The 17,195-nt window shown below is 34.8% G+C and overlaps 1 protein-coding gene, 4 non-coding genes and 1 pseudogene across 5 annotated transcripts; all 6 read left to right on the forward strand.

Moving 5' to 3' along the window:
* Positions 1-3,084: 3,084 nt before the first annotated feature.
* Positions 3,085-3,594, forward strand: LOC114743341 (BON1-associated protein 2-like). Its single transcript, XM_028931552.1, has one exon. It carries the CDS (start codon positions 3,085-3,087, stop codon positions 3,592-3,594), a length of 510 nt encoding a protein of 169 aa, XP_028787385.1.
* A 1,797-nt stretch (positions 3,595-5,391) lies between these two features.
* TRNAG-GCC (transfer RNA glycine (anticodon GCC)) lies at positions 5,392-5,462 on the forward strand. The gene has a single exon. It is a non-coding gene; the product is annotated as a tRNA-Gly (tRNA).
* Positions 5,463-5,468: 6 nt separating this feature from the next.
* Positions 5,469-5,556, forward strand: LOC114743344 (small nucleolar RNA snoR114). The gene has a single exon (XR_003739996.1). It is a non-coding gene; the product is annotated as a small nucleolar RNA snoR114 (small nucleolar RNA).
* A 6,580-nt stretch (positions 5,557-12,136) lies between these two features.
* LOC114743342 (BON1-associated protein 2-like) lies at positions 12,137-13,183 on the forward strand (annotated as a pseudogene).
* Positions 13,184-14,003: 820 nt separating this feature from the next.
* Positions 14,004-14,073, forward strand: TRNAG-GCC (transfer RNA glycine (anticodon GCC)). The gene has a single exon. It is a non-coding gene; the product is annotated as a tRNA-Gly (tRNA).
* An 8-nt stretch (positions 14,074-14,081) lies between these two features.
* Positions 14,082-14,170, forward strand: LOC114743345 (small nucleolar RNA snoR114). The gene has a single exon (XR_003739997.1). It is a non-coding gene; the product is annotated as a small nucleolar RNA snoR114 (small nucleolar RNA).
* Positions 14,171-17,195: the final 3,025 nt, after the last annotated feature.

Here is a 17,195-nt window from a genome sequence, read left to right on the forward strand (position 1 = left end):
AAAGAGATTTCTTCGACTGACCAAACGCATCGCACTAAATTTATTAACGGGCCCTAAGTGCCTCTATCCATTGATACACTGCGGAATTCGGCCCAGTGAAATATTAGTGGCCACAGCTCGTTAAGTGAACGAGGGGTTAGACTTTCAACACGTGTGATACTGGGTCTTACGTATTATCATCATCACAGATGATTAAGGGAAATTAGGAATAGGCATATTTTAAGGAGCATAATCAAGAGATAATTCAAATTTAGACTATTCAATATTTAGACCAAGTCAGTGAATCAAGAAGTTAATCAGGCTAATGATCGAGTCTTTTGAAATGTTACCTCAAGTCCTGAATATAAAAACTAATTAACTAATTTGAGTTGGTCAGAAAAATAAGTTAAATTAGTTATTTATAATAAATAAGTACTATCTTTCTTAAAATATCATTGTTAATTAAATTTATTGGTTAAAATTATCATTATTAGAAGGACTATCTTGAAAAAAATTAATAAGTAATAAAGATAAAGTAAATTGGGGTCTTATATTTAAGATGAAAATAAAAGTCAAACGTCGATACTATTCTTCTAGTTTCTAAATGCCGTGAGAGGTGGTGGGGGAGGAGCTCTGAATTATACCTTAGCATGAACATTTGGTTTATTCTTAATAGTTGTTCTAATATAGGGTCAAATATAAGAAAAATGGGGGAAGATATAAATGTGAATAGACTAATTCTTTTGCCCGTTATATATAGCTGTAAACAATAGGAATATGAAGGAAAAAGGGGTTGCTCTCAACTTTGTTTTTCTCATTTCCCCTGCCTGGTCAAGCAAATTTCAATACATAGTGGAGGCCTTCCTTTGACTTTTACCAGTCCCCTTCCAAATTAAAAGTGAAAGTTTTTGGAAACCAGAGGTCTTTGATTGAGGCACTTTTAAATGATATTATTCGAATAATAATATTCCAGGCAGCGCTAGAGCCAAAACTCCAATTTTTCTTCCCATCTGTGGAGTTTTGTAAAGTAAGTTGACCTGGTTTAAAGCAGATCTTGTATTCCACATGATTTTAAATAATCAAGGTCGGATGCGGACATGAAACATGCCACATATTTTATCTTGACTTTTTTAGATATAATTTAAATGGCTTGGATTTTTTTATTACATCTTAATTTAAATATTATTTGTCATCTTAATTAAATGAACCGAGGTGTGAAGTATTATTCATGTTTTAAAACGCTAACGATTTAAATGAAAAAACCACCAAAAAATAAAATCGAATTTAATTTGGTTATCCGGACGAGATGTAAATGGCATTAGTTAACAACATTCCAAATAATATACACTGAATTGGGACTCGGCTTTACTTATGTTAGGTGCTGAATTTTCCTTTGGAATTTTTGGCAAGCCATGAAAATGAACACCAATTCCCAACTCAGGTTTGAAAATTCCTCTCCACGCGAGCACCAAATTGTATTGAAAGAGGAATTTAAGGGATTCTTTGTTTTAAGAGAAAAATTGCATGGCATGCATGTTATGACTGGTTTGTTTTGATATATTATTGCATAATAAATTCAATTATTAAGAAATTTAGAAGGAATATAGGGGAATAATACAATATAATTTGGCAGAAATATTCAGCTTAATGAATAATATGCACACTATTCCTCCGGTCCTTAATATAAAACGTATTTAACTAATTTGATTAGATTAAAAAAGTTAGATAAGTTAGTTAATTATAAGAAACATAACATGTTTTTTTAAAACACCATAATTATCTTTTTTTAATATCCTTCTTTTCTCACTTACTTGATTATAGTGGAGGGAGTATTCATAAGGATAATTTAAAAAAAATTAATAAATATAAGAAATAAGTATTATATTTAGAACCAGAATTAACCTAACAATTAGGTCCTAAGGACCGAAGGAGTATTATTTATTGAGAAAGATGGTATGTGAAATTATTATTTACCCCCGGCATCTGTAATGCGTTACATCATGTATCTTTCTGTATGTTACCAAACATGCTTAATTAGGCAGGTGCTTGTTTGGAGTTAAGTAATTAGTCGGTTTATTTTTTGACATTATCCCTAAAAACTAAAGTACTTCTTTAAAATTAAACTAGTTGTGTTTTACAGGTAGACGGTAGCAAAAACTAATCTGGTTTTTCACTTTTGTCATAATAATAAATAAACGATTTGAAGTTGACTGATACACATTTTTCTCTGACCAACAGAGTATAATCACACAATTTCCACTTCATACAATTACAGGGAAACGAGCAATAATTAAGACTATCTTTTTCTCCTTTTCTTTTAGTTAAAGTGGCAGGATTACCCTTCTCTCTTTTAAATCGCACTTCTAGTAGTCCCCAGAACAGGGGTGTTGACTTGGTTTGACGCGTCCTAATTAATTCCACGAGATTTTGAATAATCTAGATGCAATACAGTACGTGTCTACTAATTGCTCGGTAAAAATATTTGTATAATTTAGTTTAATAACATAGACGGCTCAAATTTAATAATTATTCATTTTATCAAATTTTGATGTCATTATAATAGAAAATGCAATTTTTTAAATATATGTAATTTAAAATAAAAAAAATTTAAATGGTTGAAAACAATTTGGACCCATCTAAATAAAATTTGCACTGTAATTGCATTCTTAAAAAGCATCCACCGCCAATGACTAAACAACGGGCACAATTTCCATTCTTAGTAGGTCCTGGGGAATTCGGCAGCTGCGAAAATGAACACCAATTCCCAGCTCAGATTTGAAAATTCCTCTCTCTCAGGAACGAAATTTCCACGGAACTTCCACCGTCAAGCCCAACGGTCACCGTTTGAATCCCCACTAAAACGTCGCCGTTACGTTCGGCAAACTCCCCTCTCCGTGACACGTCGTTAGTTAGCGGTTCTCCATTTCCCAGGAAGTTTCCCGCCACCCTGAACTGCTGAACAGAAACCACCTCTCTCTTTCTCTCTCCCTTCCCACAACCTTCCATGCCGAGCACGTATAAAACAAAACCAATTCTCTCCCTCTCCTCCTCGCATCTCCAAAACCTCCACACGTGCAACCTCCTTTCCAGATTCCCAGAGAAACCATGGCCCACAAACTAGAGATCACAGTGTTATCTGCAGAAGACCTCCGAATCAACCGCAAGCTCGTGAAGAAGAACGTCTTCGTCTGCCTTCAGTCTCCGGAGTCGGGCCGGCCGGACGAGACATGGACGACGGGGATGGAATCGGAAGGTGGGAGCCACCCAAAATGGAATGAGAAGGTGGAGATGGAAGTACCAGTACATGCAAGGTTCATAACAGCGGAGGTGAGGGAGAAGGGTACAATGGGGTGTGTTACAAGTATTGGGATGGCGAGAATTCCTGTTTCAGATTTTATGGGAAATTACTTGCCGGAAAGTCGAGTTCATTTTCTGAGCTATAGGTTGTGGGATAGAAAATGCAGCAAAAATGGGGTTATTAACGTTTCAGTTAGGGTTAAATTTTCAGAACAACATTGTCGTACCGTGAAGGGAGTCCCCGTGGGCAATAGTGATTGCTCTGGGGTTGTACGTGGAATTCCCGTGTGGTTGAATAATTACCCAGCAAAGCTTTGAATTTTGAATGTCTTGTTTTTGTCTCGAACCACAAACTGTGAAAAGATAAAAAAAGAAAAGAAACAAGAAGATTAGCAAGCCTTTAATTTCTGTTCTTCATTTAGATTGAATATTTTATATTGAAAACTATTATGTTCTGTTTATAAGTCACTTCTAGCATATTTCATACATACTAAGAAAACTCCAAACTCTATTAATTCTCGTTTAAAGCTCAATAACTTTTTAATTTTATTCCTATTTAATATACATTATAATTTATGTAGATCAATTCAATATAATAATAAATGAACGGTGAAATTATACACGCATACAAAAAACTTCTCTCAATGTATTATAAATAGGACTAAAAAATATTTTCTCTCTCTACCTTATAAATAGAATCAGAAAATCAGAGGAGTATAAGAGAAAACATGTTGATCTGGTAAATTAACGTGTATGGATGATTACCAAACGTACAACATGAGTGAATTATATTAAGTAGGGTGAGACTCCTTTCATATGTTGAACTTAATCATTCTGGCAAAAAAAGAAGGGAAAACCATATTGGAGTTACCTATACTTTCTCTCAATTTTTAATTTGGTACCTATGTGTTTTTTCTCTTTAATTAAACATTTAATTTTATCTTTTAGCAACATTAGCTCTTATAACTTTGTTCTATTGATATTTTTAGTCGCTACATAAGGATTAATGATGTTAATAGAGTAAAATTAAAGATTTATTTAAGAACAAAAAACACATAGGTACCAAATTGAAAATTGAGAGAAAGTATAGGTACCTCCAATATGGTTTTCCCAAAAAAGAATACATAAATCATCATGGATTTACTGTTCCTTTTTTTTAAGCCAACATACTTCATGGCATTTTGGTGATAGGAATGCATTAATATTTTTTGTCAAAGTATTAACTGCGTCCAACACATCAATTATTATCAGACTCACTCACTCATCGTTTTATAAATAGGACCAGAAGAGTAAAATGATAGCGACTTAATTAATACAGAGGACTCCGTCAAACTGGAAAATTTGTCCAATCTTTTCGAAAGGAAAAGAAAGTTTTATTTGGAAAAAGCAATGCCAATTGTTCGGCCAAAAAGAAAAAAGAAAAAGAGCAAATTAAATATAAATGAAAATTAAAGCAGGTTTAGAGTTAATTATCTTTTTGCGAATTGTCGGCATGAAGAGGCCTAATTGCACATCACTTTTGCAATAAGCCAGTAAGATGGTGATAATGATGGAAGCTAAATAATAAAAAAACATGATATAAAGAAATAAAATGAAAATAATAAAGTTAAAAGGTAACATAAGCAGCAAAGGTCTAAGGACGCTCGAAGAGCCACCACCCGCGCGCCAAGCTCGGGTCAAGATATTTTGGGGCGCAAAGCAAAATTACAGAGGGCCTAATGCCCCGTGATTTAATTTCTCAATTTTCATGTCACTTTTCTGTTCACTATTCTATTGTGAATATAAATTTTGTTTCAGTTGACGCAGGTGACAGGGCCTTGTTGAGGCCGGCAAGATCTTGTTTTTTAATAATTTAATCGAAATATTAGCCTATATTGAAACATTATTTTTCCCAATTGCATGTGTTGCTCATACAGATTTTATTAACAATAAATATAATAATTGCTTCTTCTGAAAAAAGTTGTTGAACATCAAAATGGTTAGAATTCTATTTGAGATAGTATAGATTAAAAAAAAAAATTGAAAAGATAAGGGAGAAAGCGTGAGATATATATATATATATATCTCAACAGTTAAGCCTATTGAAATTTAGGTATCGAACGAGATCTCATAAAAGCACCAGTGGTCTAGTGGTAGAATAGTACCCTGCCACGGTACAGACCCGGGTTCGATTCCCGGCTGGTGCATCCTGGGGGCTGTGATGAGTTCTTGCACATCCTGTGGTTGAAGTTCAATCACGACCATCTGATCTAACGGATGAAATCTCGTGCACCTGAGCTCTCTTTTTCTGCCTTTTCCTCACGCACCGTGTTCCATTTTTTATATTTGGACTTCAACAAACTGGCGAATTATTTTGTCCTACATGTTTACAAGTAACAGTGTAGCCTGGGCCAAGGAAAATAAAAGGCAACGGTGCACGGGGTATCATTTGGTTCGTTCAAATCAACAGGCGGGCATTTCGTTGGCTTTTCTTCACAGTGAAAACGATGCCGTTTGGTGAGTGCAAGACCTCAGAAATTTCAGGAATTGTTTTGAGCCTGAACGCTAATAACGCCCTTGTTCAGAAATCCTGAGAAGTAGCCAAGAAGTTCATAACCCGCGCCCCCCGCATTGAGCGTTTGACGTGGTCAGCGTACGTGTGTTGGTTGGTCAATTTTAAATGAATGAATAGTTTGATGTCATCCTCCCACCTACTATCCAGCCTCTCATCAAGAGCAAGTACGTGGTTGCTTCTAAATTGCTAACGTGGTTATCGCGCGCCCCTTAACAACTCCATAACGTACTACTTACATAGTGATTAATTATAAACTGACATCAGTTCTGTGACGCTCCATCTATAACGTGGCACCCTTGCTAACATCAGCTTTGGAGCGTACGTGACACATTCGCATGCATGTCACTATATACAGGAAGTACATATTGATTGATTTGTACTGAAAAAGAAAAGGTGCACGAAGGAGCTTAACCGATATCATGAGCCAGTGAAAATTAGAGTAGCGCAGCCTTAAATTCGTTTGAGGCCGGCCGACTCATCATATATACACATATGACGGCGAAATGAGCCTAAATAGTCATATAGTCATAATATACTTAGTTTTAAGGGACTGTGTATAAAATACGTTTTGACCGTCGTGCTGGCTTCGATCTAGTTGGATGTGAATTATTATGTGCATTACGCATAACATCTGAAAAAATTAATCATATTACTTCAATTTTATCCAACTGTATATATTGTTACAGATTATATATATATAACAAGTTTCTAATTACAATGGATCAGCTCTTACATACTCCTCTGGTTTTAAACACGAGACCCATTTTATAGTGCAATAGACACACACTGTATCTTATCATTTTCCTGGCTACTTACTATATTTCATGCAAATTAATTAAGCCTTTGAATATGGCAGTAGTTGCTAGTATTTTGACACAATTTTCAGTTATCCCCTGTTAAAACTTGACGTAAGTTAGGTAGCGCAACGAGTACTATGACGTGGAACCAGCACAGCACAATCAACTTTAACATCTTCATCCATTATTGTATAGGTTGACCCGTAGAAGTCTGTCTTGTGCTCTTTGTAGGGTTGGATAAGAAAATTAAATGCTACAACAGCAGTTTAGTACAGAATTTCTGGGAAGATGCATGCATGTATAACGTACGATAGTAGAAGCTGAAATTAACCGACGCGGAGCCTCTCCATTTCTTTTTCATCTACTCTTCCGGTTCTTAATATAGGACTTAATTTTTAAGTTGATTTTGGTTCTAAATATAATATTTATTTCTCATATTTATCAATTTTCTCTAAATTACCCTCATAGATACTCCCTCAACCATAATTAAGTAGAAGAAGAAGAGGAGGTATTAAGAAAAATGATTATGGTGTTTTAGAAAAAATTTGTCACTTTTATTATAATTAACTAATTTACTTAATTTTTTTAATCTAATTAAATTAGTTAAATGAATTTTATATTAAGTAGCGGAGGAGTATATTTTCTTTCCTTGATCCTGACCCCTCATTTAATCTGCGGCTGAGAAAACGCAAAAGCACATGCCATTTAATACCTTCACATCACACACTCTAAAAACTCTCTCTATCTCTCTTCCGTTTTCTTTCCACGCCCTCACCCTAGTCTCTATTTTTTTTTGGTTTTTCTTACCTTTTTTCCTTCTCGTATTCTCTCTCTAGCTTTATAAAGGAAAATTCTTGCTAAAAGAGACAGAAAAATGCAAAAAAAAAAGTTTTATATTTTATTTAGGAAAAAATCAGAATAATAAAAAGATTAAACAAAAGCGATGAAACTTTTTAAAAGATTGCACGCCATTCAATTAAGATAGTAAAAAAAATTTAGTTAAAAGAAGGCAGTATAAAATTGTTGTTTTGTTTCTTAAGTTTAGAATAATGATAATTTTTTTAAAATAAAAATTTTTACGGTTTTTTGAATAAAAATTTGATTTGAATCGAGGAATAACAGCTGGCCATAATTTTTTTATGGCTTTGGCGTTTTATTCAGGAAAAAAAGAGAGAGTGGGTTAATGCAATATTTTCAGAAAGTGATAGATTATATGTTCTCCCACACTTTAAAAAATTATATTGTTCTTATAAGACCTCACGGTCAGAACCTTAGGGAAAAAAAACATTGTGAATCTGAAGGTGAACAATTGACGTGAAGGTATTAAAATGTCATATACATTTACATTTTTTGGGCCACAGATCACATGAAGGGTCAGGATTAGAGAAGTGGAAGAAAATGGGTGAAAAATAAATGGGGAGGGCCTGTGCCGAAAATTAACAGCTTCTGTAAGAGTCATGATGCCGGCAGTCGGCAGTCGGCAGTCGGCAGCCGGCAGCCTGCTTCCTTCTCCACGTGCCTCCCATGTTCTGTGTCCTCTAGGAATTAATTTATTATCCTCTCTTTTCATTTTTTTCAAAGAGAAGCTACTAATTAATTATCCTAAAACCTGTTTATAATAACTTATACGCTACTTTTTAATCATAATGCATGACATACGAGATAAATATGTTATATGAGTTTTGCTTCAACTTACATAAAACATAAAACGTGTTTATAACTGTGATTCAAAACTAGATTAAACCTGGGATCATGTATTTTTTCATCATTCTATGCCGGTAAGCTATCAGCTAGGCATTACCCTTCTTCCTCTGTTAACTTGTTGTGTTTCTAGGACAGAATATTTTCATATAAATAATAATTTGAAATGTGTTTAAAGACTGTATTTATCATTTTAAGAAGGATGGGGCTTGTGTGGAGTAAGCTCGCAGGATTACTTCCCTCCGAGAAGGGGCGGGTCCCATTCAAAAATAAATTAATAACTATGAATTAAAAGTGTTGGATTTAGGAGCAACTGAGGACTAGGTGGGGAGAACGGGGAAGGCAAATGGTCTCTATCTGTGTTCCTATCATCCAACTCAAAAGCTACTCTTTTCTCGTCACCGCCTGCCTGATTTTCGCCTATATCATCGCATGGCACCCTTACACGTTTGAAATCTGATTATGCATTCTTTGTAATTATTTTTTTGTTTTTTCAACTTACTATGCCTGCTTTTCTTAAAAAAGATAAATGACATAAAATTTACTGGGTTTTACTAGAGTATACCGCTTCTGATTCTCAATATAAAAATAGTATAAGTAATTTGTGGAGATTAAAAAAATTAGTTAAATTAGTTATTTTTAACAAATATGTGCTAATTAAGTAAGTTATTTGTAACAAATATGTATTGACTTTCTTAAATTACCCTTATTCAATCATTTATATTGATGCTACACTTGAATGAAAATACTTTACAATTAATAAGAATATCTGTGAAAAGACATTATAGAATTTCGTTGTAAACATATTTTTCTATGAACTGTACGTAAGGAGACTATTTGAGGTTTACCTCTTCCAAGACGTTAAAGGGAAGGCATAGATGCCTCCCGAAGCCGGCAGTTACTTCTTTAAATAATACCCAAGAACCTCAATCAGTCGCTCACGCCAATCTGAATTGGTGGAATTTAATTAACTATATTTTGAAAATTCATACCAATCCAATTCTGAACGAGGACACTAAATCATGCACACATATTTTTATTGAAGTTCCTTGTATTATATAAACTTATTTATTTGTCGAACGATTTTGTTTATAGTTTGAAAACGAATAAGAGAAACAAAAGAGTTCGTGCCTTTTTTATTTATTTTTTAGTTTGAGAGTTTTATAAAAAAGATTTGTGTAATTTTAGGGAAAACTAAATTCATTGTACTTGTTTTTAATATAAGAATTAGCATAATTTCAACCAAACCCAATAAACCTCTCGGCTACTCGTAGAAGCAGAAGCGGAAAGAAACCAGTTTCGGTACTCATCACTTTGATGAGTATGTTAAACTCATAAGATCTAGATTGCTATAACTTATTATGATAGTTCATATTTAAAATCTTTAATTAATTATTTTTAAATAAATTTTTTTTTTGAAAGAATAATAGTTAAGAAATTATCCATATATTAGGTTATATACATATTAAAATAATTATTTTGAATAAATAAAAAAAATCAAATATGAATTATCCAAATGAGATATGGATAATTTAGATATGATAAGTTTAAAATGCTCATCAAAATAATAAGCTAAAACTCATTCCAAAAGTAGCAGCAGTAGTAGTAGTAGTAATAATAATAATAATAATAATAATAATAATAATAATAATAATAATAATAGTACATCAGTCCCCATTTGCAAGTTGCAATGGAGTTAGTGAAAAAAATCATTTAAATTAAGAAAAATATGAATAAGATGAAAAATAGAAAAAGGAAAAAGCGGAGGTGGATGGATATGCATTGACGAAACGAGCAAACGAACATGCTCAAATGACGGCTGGTCTGACTTTAATCCCGTGTCCACCTCAATAAAGCCTGTGGATGTCGGTTTAATAATAGTAATATCCACTTGTCATTGTGTCAATCTCCAGCTGATGCCAGAACAATGTGGGCGATGAGTTTAAATATTTTTCCTTTAATTTCTCCGCCGTCATCATCATCCCCCCATTCCCACCGCAACACAACGTATAATCCCATTGAAATGTTTACTTGGCTTGCTAGCTGTTACGTTTGCGCCGTTTGAATCGTGAAACTTGCCAAACCTGTTGTTTTTCATGCTCGTGAGTTGAAATTTTTTACTCCGCAAAGGGAATCCTACTCTGATTTTCACTCCTAACATGTTCCTCATAATCAATAAATATATTAAATTGGCAAAATTTTTAAATTTTCTTTTACTTTTATATTTACAAATCAAATGATTCTTATATTCTGTTTATTCGCCCTCGTTTCGGATGAGAATTAAAATGACGGTATCAATAAAATGGTGGTAAAAGAAAAAGTAGCAGTGATGAAGAGTCTTACGTCATAGAGGTGGGAATTAATTGGGGAGGAAGTCCAAAAGTGAAAAGACGGGGGCAACCCACGAGCCTGAAAACAACAGGTTTGGCAAGGTTCACGATTCCAACGGCGCAATTACTTTAAAAAAGACAAATGATTTCATTATAAATATATTTATTTTCCATGAGCTGTCTGTAACGAGACTCTTTCGAGTTTTACCACTTCTAAGATATTTAAGGGAAAGGATAGATCCCTCCCAAAGCCGACAATTGCTTCTTTAAATACTATCTCCGGTTTTCAATGTAAACGTTAATGGCTTTTAATTTAATTTTCATCCATTTTATTTTTCATATTTATTTTTTAAGATAATCTTCATAGGAGTTGTAGATGTTAAATTGACAAGACTTTTAAATTTTACTCTTGTTTAAAAAATTTTATTTTTATATTCACAAATGATTTTCATAATTTTTTTATTCGACCTCATATTCATACGAGAATTAAAAATGACAGTGTCAATAGAATAGTAGTCAAAGAAATAGCGGCAGTGGTGAGAGTACTTATGTGATAAAATGACAGTGTCAATAGAATAGTATCAAAGAAATGCTCGACAGGAAGTCCGAAAGTGGAGAAGATGGGGGCAACTCACGAGCACGGAAACAGCAGGTTTGGCAAGTTTCACGATTCAAACGGCGCAAACGTTTATCTCAAAACGATGGGAAACCAACCCCCCACCCCCCCCCCCCAAAAAAACAACTTCAATACAGCTTCAGTGCAAATAAAACACAACATTTTAACTATACAAAATACTAGTAATTAATTTTATGAATCAAAGAAGTAATTAAACAGCGTAAGTCTTTTCGGTTAATTTGGCTGAATACAATTAAAATCTTATAAGTAGTTAATTTGGTACAGTATAATCTTGTTAAGAACATACTCGTATTTAAAAGCTCTATACAAAATTCTTTACTTATTTAACATCACAACGACCTTTTAATTATTAATATATATTTTTTATTTATGTGAAGTGATTAAATCTGAGGGTTACATTATGAAAAAAGGAAATATATTATATTAATGTATTGTTAAGATGGTTGAGTCCAAAAAAAAAAGTATTGTTAAGATGGATTAAAATGCTCTATCCTCCAAACTTGAGCTACGAACAAGTACCTACCAGGACAAGTCGTAGGAAAGAGTAATTGAGGATGCGGGTAAAACGCAATCAGTTTTTTAAGTTGACCAACAGGTGGAACGGTTGGCGCGTGACACGGTGCACTTAAAAAATCCCGCCCACGGGGATCATGAGAAGCGACAGCGCGGGTCCCCAAAATCGAATGCCCTGAACATCACTGGGGACCAGGGATAGGAACGGGGACACCGCCTCTCACCACCTTCCTCGCAAAATGCAAAACGCGCCGATATTCTCCCCCGCGGATCCGCGGCCGCAAAGTCAGGCGTCGGCACGCGCCTTCCCCGTAATCTTTGGACCTTGTCAACCCCCTTATCACCAAAAACAAAAACCCAGGGGAGTGGACCCACATCAAGGACCGAGTCTCACGTGATCAACTCATCAACATCATCCAATTGCTCATCTCTCCTTCTCGGTTCTTTATAAATGCCTACCCCTTCTCTGCATCTTTCTCATACGACTCCCTTTTTCAAATTTCTCCGCCTCGTCACCACAAAATCTAAATCATCAACTCCATCAGGCCCAGCTACTTGAATCACAGCATTTTAACTCCCAAGTTAACTCCAGCACCTCCTTGTTTCCGCTTAAAATGACGGGCTCTGCAGGATCACGAACTCTGGAGGTTAAGGTTCTATCGGCCGAGGGCCTCACCATCGACCGAAAGCCCGTCACGAAGAACGTCTTCGTCGAAGTCCGGGCGGAGACCCTCACCTGCTCCACGACATCGCCGGGTGCGGCGGACGGTGTCAGGGGAAATCCATCGTGGAACGAGACGTTGATGGTCGAAATGCTCCCCACGCGAGGTCCGTCACGTTTGACGTGAAATGCAAGACGTCCATGGGAACCAAGAGTGTCGGAATAGCCAGGATTGCTCTGTCGGATTTTCTCGGAGGGATTGTGCCGGACTCTTGCTTGCAGTTCCTGAGCTATCGGTTGAGGGACTGGGAAGGCCGGAGGAATGGGATCATTAATTTCTCGGTAAGAGTGAAATTGGCGACGTCTCCCAAGTATGAGCCTTCGATTCCGGTGCCGGCGAGGGGAACGGCGTTGCCGGACAAAAGCTCTTGTGGGTTTCAAATGAGAGTGCCGTTAGGCGATCAGTACAATCCGCGGGGGGTTGTCACCGGGATTCCCGTTGGGTGGACCAGTTTATACCAACAATCCTTGAGAAATTGTAAATTATTGTATAAATGACAGAATATTAGAATTTAGAAATTTAACGGGAAAAAAGGAAGGAAGGAAGAAGAAAGAATAAAGTCGCCATTTTTTAAGTTTTATAGTTGGAGGATAGTTGCTTGGTGACTGTTTCCCTGAGTAAGTTAGGTAATTTATGTTCCCGAAATTCGAAAATCCTCAGTCTTGGTTGTTCACGGGGAAAAAAAGAGTTTATGACTATTATACCAGAGGATCAACTGAAATTCATAGAGAGAATCAAATTCTTTAAAATAACACTAGAAAACCCAATTTTTTCTGTCAAACTCAAATCATATCTGAGCTTAGATAAGTTCAATCAGGGCAATAAATCGAATCCTTGAGATTCATGAAATTTTAAATGATCTTTTTCAGTGAATGCGCGGACACACTAACTAGATTTTTGCGGTTTGATTCTCTAATATTAAATTTTAATCTCCTCTTCTTTTTTCATCTTCTTCCCCTCCTTTTCTTTTTCAAAAGTAAGTATTAGATTAATATTTTAATAGTTTGAGATTTAAAATCTTTTTAAAATTATTATTAAAATATTAAATTATAAAAATAATCCAAACTCTATTAAAATTTAATTCTAATAATTTGCAAATACACTAAATATTTTTTTTTAATTTTTTTTTATAGATCGTTTTATAAAATTAAATTTTAACTGTTAAATCTGTTATTCAATGCTTAAAAAAAAGAAGAGAATGAAAAGGAATGGAAAGGAAGAGAAGAGGTTCTAAATTGATATTTTCTAAGCACATAATAACAGTGAGCAGAGGGAGCGGAAATTCCTTCATCATATTAGGATCCATTTAAGAAGATCTTGTTTTTTCTTGGGAAAAAAAATTGGTCAGCAGACGAAGATCCTTTTTTCGCATTCAATTGTTGTTGTTAATATTTATGCCCCAAAAGCAAAGTGGTGTAGTTAGTACTTTAAAATCGGTAAAACATAATACCGAAGAGGAGTTCGCCAGCAACAGCACCATGGTCTAGTGGTAGAATAGTACCCTGCCACGGTACAGACCCGGGTTCGATTCCCGGCTGGTGCAGTTTGAGAGGGCCGTGAGGAGGGTGTTGCACATCTTGTGGTTGAGGTTCAATCACGTCTCTCTGATCCAACGGATGGTAGCTCGTGCACCTGAGCTCTCTTTTTTGGCCCTGATGGTTGATTTTTATTTTAATTATTCCCAATCCATGTTTAATTAAAACATTTTTTGCTCATCGAAAAATAAAATTCCAGATCATCACTCATATGATTGGATAAAACAGAATCTAAAATATAAAATCTTCTAATTTTAGCAAAAATATATGATTGCGAATCTAAATGTAAAATCTATTTTTTAAAATTATAGCGAAAATAAAAATGTAAGATCATCACACTTACGATTGGATAAACAGAGTCTAAAATCTTTAATTTTAGAGATATACAAGGTTTGCTTTCTGCGCGTCCAAGGATCATGCATGGAGAGAATTCTGGAGATCACTGTTTTATCTGCTGAGAATCTTTCTCAGCAAGGAAAGCCGGTGAGAAAGGAGACGCGCGTGGCGGTGAGGATTGACTCCACCGGCCGTCGTTGCACGACGAGGATGGCGAGCAAAGGTAGTTGCCCTTCATGGAACCAGAAGTTGCTAATGGACATGGCTGTGAGTTCTTTCAACGCAGCAAACTCAGTTACGTTGGAGGTACAGTCCAAGACGTTCATGGGAACTGTACAGAGCATTGGGGAGGCAAGAGTGGGAGTATCGGTTTCTGGAACATGACCTGCAATTCCTCAGTTACAGGTTGCGAGATAGGAAGGGAAGAGAGAATGGGATCATTATTTCTCTGCGTTAGGGTAATTAGGATGCCGCCGAAAGAAATCTATATGATATCCGATCCGGCCGCGGCTGATGAGAATGACAAGCATAAGGGTAATCAGTTTGGCTTACGGGATGAGATTTGTTCTGGTCGCCCTGGGATGGTATTTTTAAGTAATTTTTTGTGTTATTATTTTACCTTGTAAATTTTTATTTAGAGATACACATAATCATGCACATCGGAATTATTTATGTGCAAGTTCTTCATAATATCCCACTACGTGCGAGTCATTAGCTTTAGAAGTGCACGCAGTAACAAATTTTCCAGGTGCAAGCGTGTAAGCTCTTTTATTCAAATATGTGCGTGATTATTGCCAGTTTCCAGTGACATTTTTTTCTCAAGATCTTGGGCGGATTCTAATAACAATTTGGATTTCCGTTTTATTAATTATCAGCACCAATCAAGGTATAGTAAACAAAGAAAATTTATCGCAAGCTACTTTGTAAATTGTAATAGATATTAAGGGGGTGTTTGGATTCCAACCCAAACCATGGTTTGGGAAAAAATCTCCCAACACCCCCTAAAAAACCCAAAACCATGGTTTTGGGAAACAAAATTTTTTGCTTTTGAAAAAAAAGGGAGAGTATGAGAGCCTATAAGATATGTATCTTGTTGTTTTTTTTATAAACATATTTTTTTAAATATATTTAATCTTATATCTTATAAATATATACATATTAATTATTTATTAATTATATTATCTTATGTATTATTAATTATGTTAATAAAAAATATATTATTAACAATTTTATTCTTCAAATTAAATATATCATAAAATATATTTTTTCTGTAATTATCATATTAACTTATGCCTTTTTTAGTAATTTGTACATGTAAAAAGTGCTTCTGGTAACAACTATCCAAACACTCTCACTTCTCAGAATCACTTTTTCACAAATCATTCTTCAAAATATATTCTCCTCAAAATCTATTCTCCAGAAGCTATTCTCCAAACCATAGTTTGGTTATATCCAAACACCCCCTAATTAGTTCGGCCACAGGTAAAATTTTTTTATAACGGGTATATTTGTAATGGATATCCCTTTTCTGTTGCAAATCTTTTATGACGGCAGTCCTTTTATATAGATGAGGGAACTATACTACTACTTCTGGTTCTAATTATAAGATCTCGCCTATAATCTACAACGATATCTTATAAATAGGATCGGAAGTAATAGTATTTAACTATTTGAGGATAATCTCTTAGACATAAACATGATTTGAAAATCGATGTTGTCATAGACTCTTGCTAAAAGTCGTGAGTTTGCCGTGTATATGAACCACATAGAATTGATGGATCCCGTGTTGCCCCAGGCTTCTTTTTTTGTTTGCGTAACTAGTCCTAAATGTAGAACAACTTCGTAGACTTTAAACAACGCCTTGCATTGTCTCACGATCGCTTCTTTTCATCTCCTCTCCCATGATGACAAGAATTTAAATATTATCTCCATGTGATTAGAGGATTTGGCCGTCCAAGTCACTTAAACCATTAAGGATATATATATATATATCATCCAATTTAATTTGATTATATGTTGGCATATCGATTCCCCCGTTTGATATATATAAGGGTTAAGTTAACTGGATTGAATCAGTAACCGACACACTACACTAAGGCGAGCATCACTAAACCAGCAAGTTATTGGCAAACCTTTTTTTTTTTTCAAATTTTAAATACTACTGAGATCTCTAATATGTTTATCGGATCTGTGTGAGCCATTTAAATTAATTAACATAGTATAATGATATTTCTGATTATTCCTCATCAGAATTTTTCAACTTGCATATAAAAATGTGGTTCAAATCTTCAAGTTTTAGTGTTGACGTGATGTGGGTCAATAACAAAAGCTTTCTTCCCTTGCAGATTAAGTTTTTGCCATATCATGCATTCACTTGACCGGGCATTAAAGTAATTTCATATCCAAGCCCAAGTCGTTAAACTATATCAAGCATCCAAACGAACAGGTGTGTTAATCAAGCATTAATTGTAAGTTTAATATATATATATTTTTGAATTTAAATTCATGAGATAAAGACCAATTATGAGTCAAGAGAAGAATTTCCCTCGGACGTTAATGAGAAGTAATTCCAACAAACTCTGGAGTTTTTCCTTGCAATTTCTGATGAATATTCTCCATGTATAGAGCCGTAGGTTCCCTCATTAATTAGTCATTCACAATAAGGTTCCCACACGTAACAATGTCTTGAACATGAGCTCACTGAGTTAACCAAACCATATTTTGTGGCAATATATATATATAATATATATATATATATCATGTATGGTGCCCAAAAATCACGCATAAATTCCAA

Source organism: Neltuma alba, unplaced genomic scaffold (assembly GCF_004799145.2).
Source record: "Neltuma alba isolate B1F8T4 unplaced genomic scaffold, ASM479914v2 tig00003993_pilon, whole genome shotgun sequence".
Lineage (NCBI taxonomy): Eukaryota > Viridiplantae > Streptophyta > Magnoliopsida > Fabales > Fabaceae > Neltuma > Neltuma alba.

Excerpts from the sequence above, each read along its gene's own strand:
- LOC114743341 (XM_028931552.1), top strand. The coding sequence starts at position 3,085 with ATGGCCCACAAACTAGAGATCACAGTGTTATCTGCAGAAGACCTCCGA.